This window comes from Scardinius erythrophthalmus, assembly GCF_964197995.2.
Source record: "Scardinius erythrophthalmus genome assembly, chromosome: 9".
NCBI classification, from domain to species: Eukaryota; Metazoa; Chordata; class Actinopteri; order Cypriniformes; family Leuciscidae; genus Scardinius; species Scardinius erythrophthalmus.
In genome coordinates this window covers 23,803,307-23,815,478 of record NC_138229.1, presented here as the reverse complement: position 1 = coordinate 23,815,478, position 12,172 = coordinate 23,803,307, and the positions used below count along the sequence as shown (strand labels likewise).

Here is a 12,172-nt window from a genome sequence, read left to right as displayed (position 1 = left end):
GCTCCTTAATATGATACAGCTGAACGTATGGTTTTGATATATTTCCTAGGCTTCGAAACAAAGATGTTATTAATAAACGTTTCGGTGGGATTTTCCCGTGGGCATTTGTGAGTTGTGTTGTACATGACAGGAGATGAATAGATCAGAGGTGTAACTGAAACGCTTTTCACATTTAAAAAAACTAATGAACTTTGGATAATGAAAAATCTCATATCCTGCTAATTTTTGCAACCATACACATTACCCACACTGTTTTATAAAGAGAAATGACATCAGCAAATGTGCTGAAGCACAACACACTAGCAAAAGTCGCTTGTATGATTATCATATTTTTAAGCAGTAAAACGTCTCCGGCTACTATCGTAACCTCGGTTCCCTGAGAGGCGGGAACGAGACATTGCGTAGCTACGCTGCAGGAACTCCTCCCTTCAAAGTTTTAAAGGACAAAGTAATGCTAATATACAGGGTGGGTCATTTATATGGATACACCGTAATAATATGGGAATGGTTGGTGATATTAAAGTCCTGTTTGTGGCACATTAGTATATGTCATGGTCACCACCCATTTTGAGGAGTTTGCCCCCTCACATATACTAATGTGCCACAAACAGGACTTTAATATCACCAACCATTCCCATGTTATTACGGTGTGTCCATATAAATGGCCCACCCTGTACATTAATCTCACCACATTTGATCTGAGTAGCATTCACCTATCCCCAACATTAAACTCCTCCCAGTTAGTAGGCATTAGTTCTTTCACTACTCATATTCATAATGCTCACTGTGTGTTGGTGCTTCATCAGTGGGTGGTTGTGCAGCTATGCTTTCAGTTGACCTTGGCTTGATATACACACCTACACCACTGGTGCACACTGCCATCTAGTGGTTCATAATCATTACATTTGGCTCCTACAACAGTAAAAACAGCAATGATGTAAAATATTGTTACAATTTAAAAGAACTGTTTTCTATTTTAATATATTTTATTACTATAAATGAATTGTATTACTATAGAATTATAAACTATAATTTTCAGGATTCTTTAATGAATAGAACGTTAAATAAAACGTTTTTGTAACATTAGTTAAATGTGTCTAAACTCAATTTTAACGTATCCTTGTAGAATAAAAGTATATTAATTTCTTAACAGATCTGTAATATGCAGTCTTTATTGTTTTGTACGTCCTATTAATTATCACTGACACTGTATAATTAAGAAATAAAGACTTTTATTTAAAAGTCAATTTAAACAAGATGTCAAAGATAATAAAATACAAATATTGTCTTTTTATAAACATCCCGGTTTTGCTGATTCCTTTCCATTATAATAGAATACATTTAATTCATTTCTGCTACATCTGAGCGACAGCTTTTATGAGTTATTTTGAGTGTTTAAAGTCCCAAGCATCACGCAAAATCAGCTGACCAGATGTTACATCTACTCACACTGACACTGCATTCCTGCTAATGAGTAACTACTTTCAAAGACAGGTTACAATGATACAGATATGTCTGTTCACAAAGAACATTTATTCTGTTCAGTAAATCATATGAACAGAACACATGTCAGACACAATTTTCTTACATATGAAAACCATATTTATACATATATATATATAAAAATATACAAGAATGGTTATAGGGGAAAATGCACATCATTGGCTCTCTGGTCCCTAACAGCAAAACCCCACATATCTCACATCAGAACATGTGCCTTGAAATGACAACATGGCTTTATATCCCTGATTTAAAAGACCAATTCTTCCCTTTTTCATGAATTCCCTTATGGAAAAGATAGATGTATTCATTTGAAGTGTTATCTAGAATGATGCATCCATCATAAAATGTGCGCCGTCTTGCATTGGCCTTCATGGCAGGTACATAAATAAATTCCCTTATTGTCATAGGTTTGATTTAAATAACTGAACTCAATTTATAATCATAAATAAAAACAATTCTGAAATAATAAACATGATATAATGTGCATAATAAAAAGTTAGTCCCTTTATAAAGTGTCAGTATATAAAGACTGCTGGGTTAAGTGAGAACTAAGAAATAAAAAACCATGATAGAAAAGATGAGCGATATTAACTAATCACGTCTTGTAGTGAACCTGTATTGTAGAAATGTGTCAAGATGTGACCGCTCTATTGCCTTAATTAGCAAATATTGTCAGTGTGAAAGATTATTCTGAACCAAAACCTGATTTTAACTCTAACCTTCACCACTGTAAGTGTAAACCAGAACTCTCTGCATCAGAGATGAAGAATCTCTGCGTCTGCTGCACGTTCAGTCGACTGAAGGCTGTTCAGAGCTCTCGGAGTCCTCTCTATCACTCCCCATAAGACCAGTCACCTCAGGCAGATCTACAAAACCAATACAAACATTAGATATTACATGTAGAAGTTCATGTGCACAATTGTTCAAAAGATTGGGGTGAATTTAATACTTCTATTCAGCAAGGGCAAATTAAACTGATCAAAATTGACAGTAAAAACATTTATAATGTTACAAAAGGTTTCTATTTCAAATTAACTTACTATTTATCAAAGAATCCGCAAAAAAAAAAAGAAACAAAAAAAAGATCATGTGACACTGAAGACTGGAGAAATGATGCTGAAAATTCAGCTTTGCCATCACAGGAATAAATTACATTTTAATATACATTACAATAGAAAACAGTTATTTTAAATAGTAATAATATCTCACAATATTACTGTTGTTGCTTTATTGATCAAATTAATGCAGCCTTGGTGAGCATAACAGACTGCAAAATCCTTAAAAATGATTACAGACCCCAAACCTATGGAATCAACCTTGTATTATCTCCAAAAAAAAAAAAAAATCACTTTTAAAGGGGTCATATCACATTTTTTATTATGAAAATAAAATCTACTTATATATTTAATACTTATATGTCTCAAAGCACTTGGTTATCAGAGAAAAACTGTTGGGAATAAATCTGATTTATATGAATTGACATTTCTTACAATCCTTTATCTCAAAAGATCAAGGAAAACAGACCACATGATATGACCCCTTTAATTTAAAGGGGGATGATTGTGGTTTCTGATTGTATTTTGAGGAGAAAGTCATTTAGCTCAGATTCCTAATAGTTATTTCAGATGCTGACATGTGGCCCTCACCCTTAAAGTCTTTGCTGTTTATTGAACTGTTCTCATGATCTCGCTTAGATACTGAAATACAAAACAATGTGTCAAGTCATGATGAGGTGAAGATGTTATTGAGTAACACTATTAAAAAGAGGAAGTGTATGCATGAAACAAGTGACCCAGACATAAATCATAGTTTAGTCATGTTTCTTACAGCGCACAATCTTTATAGGCCAGATAAGGATCGCGGAGAGGCTCAGTGCTGCTAAAACGGCCACTCCACCAGTGACGATGACCATGATATAGTGGTAATACCACACGCAGGCCGGACAGCATACTATTGTGCTGAATGAGGGAAATCATACACAAACACTTTCAATTAAAAATATATATTATAATAAATGTTTACTCTAAAAATCAAATTAAGCCATTAAAACAGTCTTTCTTACTCACTTTACATTCTAGTATGCATCAATGCATTCAAGTACACACTTACCGGCAGGGGTGTAGCGCCTGAATGATCATGACTCCCAGACCATTAGCCACCTTGTCTGTGAAGCTCATAGCTCCATAAACAAAAGCCCCGCTTTGCTGTCAGGAGGAACAAAAAAGTTTAGTTTCCTGCGACTATTTTAACACTTCTGAAACTAGTCCCTGTGAAGCACATGCCTTTTTCACTTCTGCTTTTCTTACTGGTTCAGTTTTGTTACTGTTAAAATTGCTTGAAGTGGTTGCTGTACGTTTTCAGTTCCTCAAGACTGACTGATATCAACACTTACTGTCTGATCTCCTATGAGTTCAGCCGTCATGGCAAGAGACATCACCAGGATGGTGCCAGACCCCACCCCTAGCAGGACCGCTGCCCCGTACACCTTTTCTCCCATGTGTGTGTCCAGCAGCACCCAATAGGAGAACACCAGAATCAGCAACAGTCCCAAAAAATAGGTCATCTATCAAGAAGAAACAAGGAAACTTTAGTATAAATCATATTGTATCAACTTCCAATACTGTACATGAAACTGTCTAGTGAATTGTTTTTCCTTTTATTCATTTTCAGATGATCTTTTGGGCCTCAAGATGAATTGATATGACTTATAATAAGACAAAACAAGCAATAAATAATCTACACAAAAACAACTAAACCAAGATTTCTTATTTTGATTCAACCCTTCTATATATTTTTTTTTCTTGAAAAACCTGGATATATGTGGTAGCTTCATTTTAAAAGTGTCATTTTTTGACCTGGCAAAGTCTTAGAAATTAAAAACATTTTATAATTTCATAGTAATTTTATATATGTCAAGCTTAAAAATATTTCAGGTAAAAATTGTGAGTAAAAAATATATTGTTTAAATAAATAATGAATGACTAGGAGAGTCGTTTAAATACATTAGGTAATAAAAGCAGGATCTATGAAGGATATTCAACACTGAAAACTTATGGAATCTATACATTTTAATTATAATTATCTGTTAATCTATAGACATTAAGCCATGTTTTTAAAAGTCATACATACTCTTCAAATTTCATTCAACTCTTCATAAATATCAGGGCTACTGGAATTAATCTGTCATGTTTTCATTTCCAAATGCTATATATTGTGCCAATTACAACAGCAGTTTATTAAGAATAGAAGGGAAGTATACTAAACTCTGGAATAGCCTGTCTGATAAAGTTCAGGGCTCAGACTCACTCTCCCAGTTTAAATCTAGATTAAATACATCTCTTTAGTTTAGCCAAACATTCACATAATGCATCTCATATCCTTGCACTCCAGATGTATATCAGACTATATCAGATCGAACGCACATGACTATCTATTGCTTGAAATGTTATGAACCGCCGCTATGCTAATTATTTTCAATTTGCTTTTCTGTTTCTACGTCGGGATGCCCAAGACAGGAAGTTTTCGAGCACTGATGCAAAATAATAATAAAAACAGCCAAGGATGCACATCAGGGGCCTGTACCATGAAGGTAGCTGAACAAACTCGGGGTTACAGGATTAGTTTTGAGTTGACAAAACCAAACCGATGCAATCAGGCTTTATTGGTACCATGATGCAGCTCATCAACTTTCTCTGTCAACTCAGGCTTTGATCCTCAAGCTATGATTACTCCACGCGCGCGTGCACATAAAAGAGTGACGTCGACACTGAACAACCAATCGCGGGTCGCGATTTTTCCGCGGAGGAGCAAGAGATAATCATTCATAATTACGATGAATTTAAATATGTATTTCAAGCTCGAAACAATACGGTTTCTGCCGCCAAAGCAAGAGAAGACTGTTGGAGAAAGATTGCTTATTGTTAATGTGCAAGTTAAACAAATACGTTCTATATTTATGTAAAATTATGTATGTATGTGTAGCCTATACGTGTAATATAGCCTATAGCCTATTTTTATAATATATAAAAATGTGCATGTACCGGTACTAAGAAAAATTAATATTCATTGATTTTTAGACGCAACCCCAACTCCAAATGTTCTTGGCAGCAGATAAAGACAACATATAAAAATATAATTCAAAGTGGTGAGTATTTACCACGACCTTTTATTTCTTTTGTGAACATTTTATCACAAACACTTGTTTGCAGCAAACAGAAATAAAGAATTAAATTCAGAAAACCAGAATACACTGTGGTGGAGGAGTTGGCTCTGAGTAGTCAATAAGGGACGGCCGATTATGGATGGGATTACAGGTGCTGTACAATCAATCTGACCCTGGTGCTGGCTCCTCTAAGCAAGTAACACTGGGTACATGTGCAATACATTACTACTTTTTTTAAGTTGTAAATATGGCTGACTGTATGTTCTGCAGTAGAGGGAAATACAGTGTCCCTGTTGAAGCCAGAACACATACACACACAGTCTCCCACACAGAGGTCAGTATGCAGCAGACAGAACACCAAACATAACCTGCTTTACAACAGTTATGCTTTACATTGGCCTATTTTTATTTATTAGGCTGGAGGAAATGAAGACACTCTGTCTGTGTGTTCTCAGAGTTGCTGATGTGAATGCACTGGACTTTTTATTGTGGCAAACATTTGAATGTGTGGCATAAAAAGGGACTGGCCCTTACACATCTCTTTTATTGTAGGATTTTTCACACCTGCCCCAGAAACTGAGGCCTCTACCTCAATGGGCTTCAGAAGAAATGTGTAAGGATTTAAAACCCTTGACATAAATTACAGTCAGTCCTGTGTTTGTAGGAAGTCAAGGAACTTTTTGTGATTTTGATGAGCCTCCAGAAAACTTGTAATGATCATGTTTGTGGTGGAATTATGTTTCAGGTGGAAACAGACTCAGTCAGGGCCCTGTACAAAAGGAGACTTGAACTAGACTGCACACTAAAGGAGACTTGAACCAGCCTGCACACTAAAGGAGACTTGAACTAGACTGCACACTAAAGGAGACTTGAACTAGACTGCACACTAAAGGAGACTTGAACTAGACTGCACACTAAAGGAGACTTGAACTAGACTGCACACTAAAGGAGACTTGAACTAGACTGCACACTAAAGGAGACTTGAACTAGACTGCACACTAAAGGAGACTTGAACCAGACTGCACCCTAAAGGAGACTTGAACCAGACTGCACACTAAAGGAGACTTGAACTAGACTGCACACTAAAGGAGTCTTGAACTAGACTGCACACTAAAGGAGACTTGAACTAGACTGCACACTAAAGGAGACTTGAACTAGACTGCACACTAAAGGAGACTTGAACCAGACTGCACACTAAAGGAGACTTGAACTATACTGCACACTAAAGGAGTCTTGAACTAGACTGCACACTAAAGGAGTCTTGAACTAGACTGCACACTAAAGGAGACTTGAACTAGACTGCACACTAAAGGACACTTGAACTAGACTGCACACTAAAGGAGTCTTGAACTAGACTGCACACTAAAGGAGACTTGAACTAGACTGCACACTAAAGGAGACTTGAACTAGACTGCGCACACTAAAGGAGTCTTGAACTAGACTGCACACTAAAGGAGACTTGAACTAGACTGCACACTAAAGGAGTCTTGAACTAGACTGCACACTAAAGGAGTCTTGAACTAGACTGCACACTAAAGGAGACTTGAACTAGACTGCACACTAAAGGAGCTGACTGTGAGCTGAGGAGGCTCCAAACAAAATCAAACCGCTGGATAAAACTGATCTCAGTATGTATATAGTTATATATATATATATATATATATATATATATATATATATATATATATATATATATATATATATATATATATATATATATATATATATATATATATATATTAGTATAACTTATTTAACCAAGTAACACTTTAGTATGAATATTTATTAATGCAACTTTCTATTGCTCTCTTTCTCCCTCCCATCCCACAAAACCAATAAAACAGTTTGAGACCTATCTGCAGTTTCAATGTGCTTTTATTAAGTGTAATATTGTATGGTGATTGCATCTACATCTGCACCAGCTGGGTGGTCAAGTGTGATCGGGTCAGTTTCATCGGGGAGAAGCTGGTTTTGTGGTGGTTCTCGCTCCTTTCTACTGGTGGCTATATTGTGCAGAATGGCACATGCAGCCACTATCTGTGATGCCCGCTCTGGTGACTCTTAAGGGCCGAACACAGTTGAAACGTGCATTTAGGATGCCAAAGGTCATCTCTATCTTTACTCTGGTTTTACTGAGGGCCACACTGAAGCGGTGCTGTGGCCCTGTCTGAGGGTCATGATTGGGGGTTATTGTGTAGGTTTTTCTAGCTCAGTTCAAATTAACAGTGTTTTGTATTGTACCAAATTTAACTTGCTTTCCTCAAAGTGCTGACACAACACAGAATCATGGAAAATTTGTGAGACAAGCACTGGAGCCAGGCCATTTGGCATCCAAACTTGATCATATATGTTCATGACCACAAGTCGTCTGCAGATGAAATGTTTAGTAAATCATTATATCTGTTAATGTTACTATTAATTTAAAGATTCATCTCACAGAAAATAATCATCTCACATATTCACATCATCTCTACCTGAACATTATGGCTGTGATAGGACTTCCTATTAACATAATCTGCCTCATGTTCCCCTAGAGCAGTGGAGATTGGAGCAATAGACTGCATACATGTTGCAATGACTTGGGAATCCTATCATAAGATTAACAGAAGAATAATAAAAAAAAGATTCAAAATAATTCTTAACATGTATTATATTGTATAGTACACTTGTGAAATTTGCTTAAAAAAAAGTGTTCATGTGATGTCACCCTATCAATGTATCTTACTGGCAATTTTATGAAAGCCCTCTTTTATGGACATGGTCGATAAATGTCCGGGGAACACTAATGAAACTTTTCATGTACTCCTGCAGAGCGAGGACCACCTTGCGAATGTTTCGACAAACCGTGTTTTCCCCTATAGCTTCTGTGTGTCACCCACCGTGCAAGAATGAACCACTTGCAAAAAAAATAAAAAATAAAAAAAATAAAAAAAAATAACGCAACGCAATGCCATTTGCGGTACAGCAAGTGCATGAATTCGACGTGTTAAATTCTTTATGTGCGGCTCAAGAAGTTCGCAAAGATAAGAAATTCCTTCCGCGGAAAATCTGTATCTTTCATACAAGTAACTATCAGTTAAGGCAAGGGGATTTTGTCTGGCTAAAAACTCTTTCTCTACGAAGTGCTCGTCTAATAATTTGCGCTGAGATGTCCACCGGATTTGGAAGAAAAGGTGAAGTCATTGCAACAGACACTTGGAATAAGTTACGTCACCTATATGTTTCTTTGCTCTCAGCTGATTGGTCAAACTTCAGTCTGAGATCTTGAATCCAGAACATAACCTGCCCCGGAGCAGGTTAGCCGTGCAGCGTAAGATACCATGGCAACGAACACCGATTAAAGCCGAGCTGCTTTCATAGTACCTAAAACCCAGGGTTGGCGGAAACTAAGCTGAAACATAGCTGGCTAGCCACCTAATCCGGCTTCATGGTACAGGCCCCAGGTGTGTATATGACACTCAATCTGTGTATTTAAATTGGCACACCTCCAACTCAAAGTCTTGGCTCAAATAAAAATTAAACGTTTCCTCACTGGCAATTATGACTTTCATGTGTGCTCAACTCATAAATATGATCACACGTACAGTATATGACACAGCAATACTGACTGGTATTGCTAATCACTTCCAACAATGGGAAGAGTTATTATGGCTTATATTATAAGACATAAGACAGAAATGCAAACTCATACTCACACATTTGCCTATTAGCTTACTGAGAGGTTTCATGATAAATGAGGAAGCAAAGCCACTCAGGAACATGACCAGTGGAATGGTGGCTATGTATTTCTGCAAGACAGAGGGTCAAACAGAGATTATTGTCTATTTTCTTCAATGCTTTTGTTGCTGATGCTAATCTGGGTGTAAAGTGAAGTATTACTATAGTTGCCGTACCTTTGGCAGCAGTAGTGTGTAGGTGAGATACATGGAAATATATGTTTGTGACAGGTTCACTATCAGTCTGGTGGACATATAAAGCACAGCCACCTGGACAGAGCAGGGTTTAGAGAAGATGTTAAAGTCAGTTATAACAGACAGTTACTAAATACTGTTTCCTGAAGATTTCACACCACTGTGATGAAGTGATGAAGTGTTACAACCCGCTATTCAGATTATTCACAAAAGCTAGGAATTAAATGCCATGCCAGTGAAGAGTAACATGGGTAATGGCTACTAACCTGGTAGAATGATGGCTGTCTCAGCCAATGCTGCCACTGCAGTGGATTAGTGGGAGGGGCCACAGTGGCGTTTTGAAGAAGTGACTGGCGCTCACCAGGACTAGAGCCATCCTCCTCCTGACGGGGACGTGCGCCCTTCTCCCGTGTGCCCAGGTGAAACAGCACGGAGAACAGAGCCCCAATGCACACCACAACAAGACTTAGATTCTGTGTGTGAAAAGATATTTCTGCATTAAGCTTGTCAGAGCTGTTTTGTCCAGGCCTACATTTTGTAACCTGCTAGGTGAATGTCAACAGAAGCAAAGGCTGAAAAGACTGGTCCATAAAAATCAGCTGAAAACCATAAACCGTTGATAACATTAATTTAACAACATTTTACTACTCATCTAGAGAAACATCTGAGGGAACTGTTTTGGGTTATCTAACTTTTAATGAAATTTCCTTGAATTTCCATGGTGCTAGCAAAGGCAAGGCATTATTTTTGTGCATATTACATACAAATTGAGTCTCTTTTCTGGTTTTGGTCTTGATTCTTGGTCTTATTGTGCACATACAGGCACAACAATACCTTCAAAAGTTTCATCTACTTTTAGGAATACACTAGCAAATAGATGTTCACAAAAATTTGGACTTTATAGGGTCTTTAAATTTAGGTGTCTTGTAATGCAGAATTAAATGAGCTAGAGTTCACCTCAGCACAATAAAAGTTCAGCACTCACTCTGAAAACGGGAATGTCAACAGGGCCAAGGTTTTCAGTAATGGTAGGATCATCTCCGTCCTGAGTCTGAAAATGAAACATCAACCAGGCCACTGCATACACTGTGATGTTGGCTATCACCGTAAAGGCATACCTTAAGGGATACAACCAAAATACAATAAAAAGTTAAGACATCATACCGGTAAGTACAGGCAAAGTCCTCCAAACAAGCAACACAAGAATGTTTGATCATTAGCACAGAGCTGCATGAGTTTACCTGTACGCAGTGAGCTCCACTTTCTCATGCTCGCAAGACACCAGCTCGGGAATGAGGGAGAGATGGGAAATCTGGGTGGCCGCCCATCCAAACTGAAAGATGACGATGAAGGGGGTAAAGTAGGTGAGACTGACCCACTGTGGAGTGTTCGGATCACAGCCCAGGCACTGGTTAAATATAAAGGGGAATGATAGGAGGACGCTGAAGGTCCCTAGGTGGGGTAAAAGAAAGTAGATGAGAATGTATAACATCTTATAATATGCATGGAATAAACCTTAAAGAGACAGTTCACACAAAATAATTGTGTCATCATTTACAAAATATGCAATGACATCTGTTTTTAAAAGTCATACAGCTCTGGAACAACAATGGTGATAACAGTACAACATCTGCAAGATTGTTTTCTTTACCACCATGAAACGGAAGATGTGATTAACTGTTCAATAAATGTAGGGCGGGACTTGTGGATGGTTGCTCTGATCTCACGTGAGTAACTGCCAGTAAACACGTCATCAGAGAACTGATGTAATTGCGAGAGACGGAAAGTTATTTTGATCAAAGATTACGAGGGCACATGAAAAGATAATAATTATCTGTACGGATAATTCATTTACAATAAATAGTGCAATATTCCATAAAAAAAAAACGTTCATTTGATTTCATGGGGACTTACCGACTAAATGCCATGTTTTTCTTTTCCCATACGATCCACAGCCGGGTGTCCTGTCAGACTCATAACCGATTAGTGGAGTACAGACTCCATCCGCTATCTGTCCCACTAACAACAACACGCCCGCATATGTGTTCTGAAAGCCCAGCACTGAGTGATAAAACACCAGCAGGTATGTAAACCACATCGAGGCACATAAGTCGTTGAGAAAATGCCCCACTGAGTAACTCAGACGACTGACGGCGGGTAAAGAGGGTTCTCTGGAGTCCGGCATGATTAACGCGATACAGTCAATTCCCAGTCGGCTAAAAATGTGTATTTCCGTTTATCCACCTCTGCATATTGTCCTCTCCAGCGCCGGCTTCTTCACTGCAGAGAACGAGTCTAGTGTGAAGGTCAAGCCATAACGTAACAGTTGTAACTGCAGTTCCTATGGTTTTGGTCAGCTGACTTTGCAAATAAATCACGATGGACGAGGCGCGAAATAAAACGTCATCATTCTCTTTCATCGATTGAGATTTACGCTTTTAAATGACATATTGGTAAAGATCATATGCAGCATGGTTAATGCTGAATTTGTCTGGTGCAAAAGAGCTAACGTTAGTATAGCATAGAGTCTTGTTATTTTCGATTCGTGTTGTTATCACGTGCGTATTAAGCCACGCCCGCTCTCATTCACCGGCGT

At 37.8% G+C, this 12,172-nt stretch overlaps 1 protein-coding gene across 2 annotated transcripts; it reads right to left on the bottom strand.

Moving 5' to 3' along the window:
* Positions 1-1,217: 1,217 nt before the first annotated feature.
* mfsd12a (major facilitator superfamily domain containing 12a) lies at positions 1,218-12,154 on the bottom strand. 2 transcript variants are annotated; one of them, XM_081374526.1, is made up of 11 exons: positions 11,491-12,154; positions 10,818-11,028; positions 10,562-10,694; positions 9,843-10,049; positions 9,559-9,651; positions 9,361-9,453; positions 3,896-4,066; positions 3,613-3,707; positions 3,331-3,461; positions 3,150-3,200; positions 1,218-2,369 (listed from the first exon to the last, which is right to left on the bottom strand). In XM_081374526.1, the coding sequence occupies exons 1-11, from the start codon at positions 11,759-11,761 to the stop codon at positions 2,293-2,295; spliced, it is 1,533 nt and encodes a 510-aa protein (XP_081230652.1). In that variant the 5' UTR covers positions 11,762-12,154; the 3' UTR covers positions 1,218-2,292. The 2 variants fall into 2 exon arrangements, with proteins under 2 accessions (XP_081230652.1, XP_081230653.1); XM_081374527.1 differs by lacking the exon at positions 3,150-3,200.
* Between the last annotated feature and the right edge of the window lie 18 nt (positions 12,155-12,172).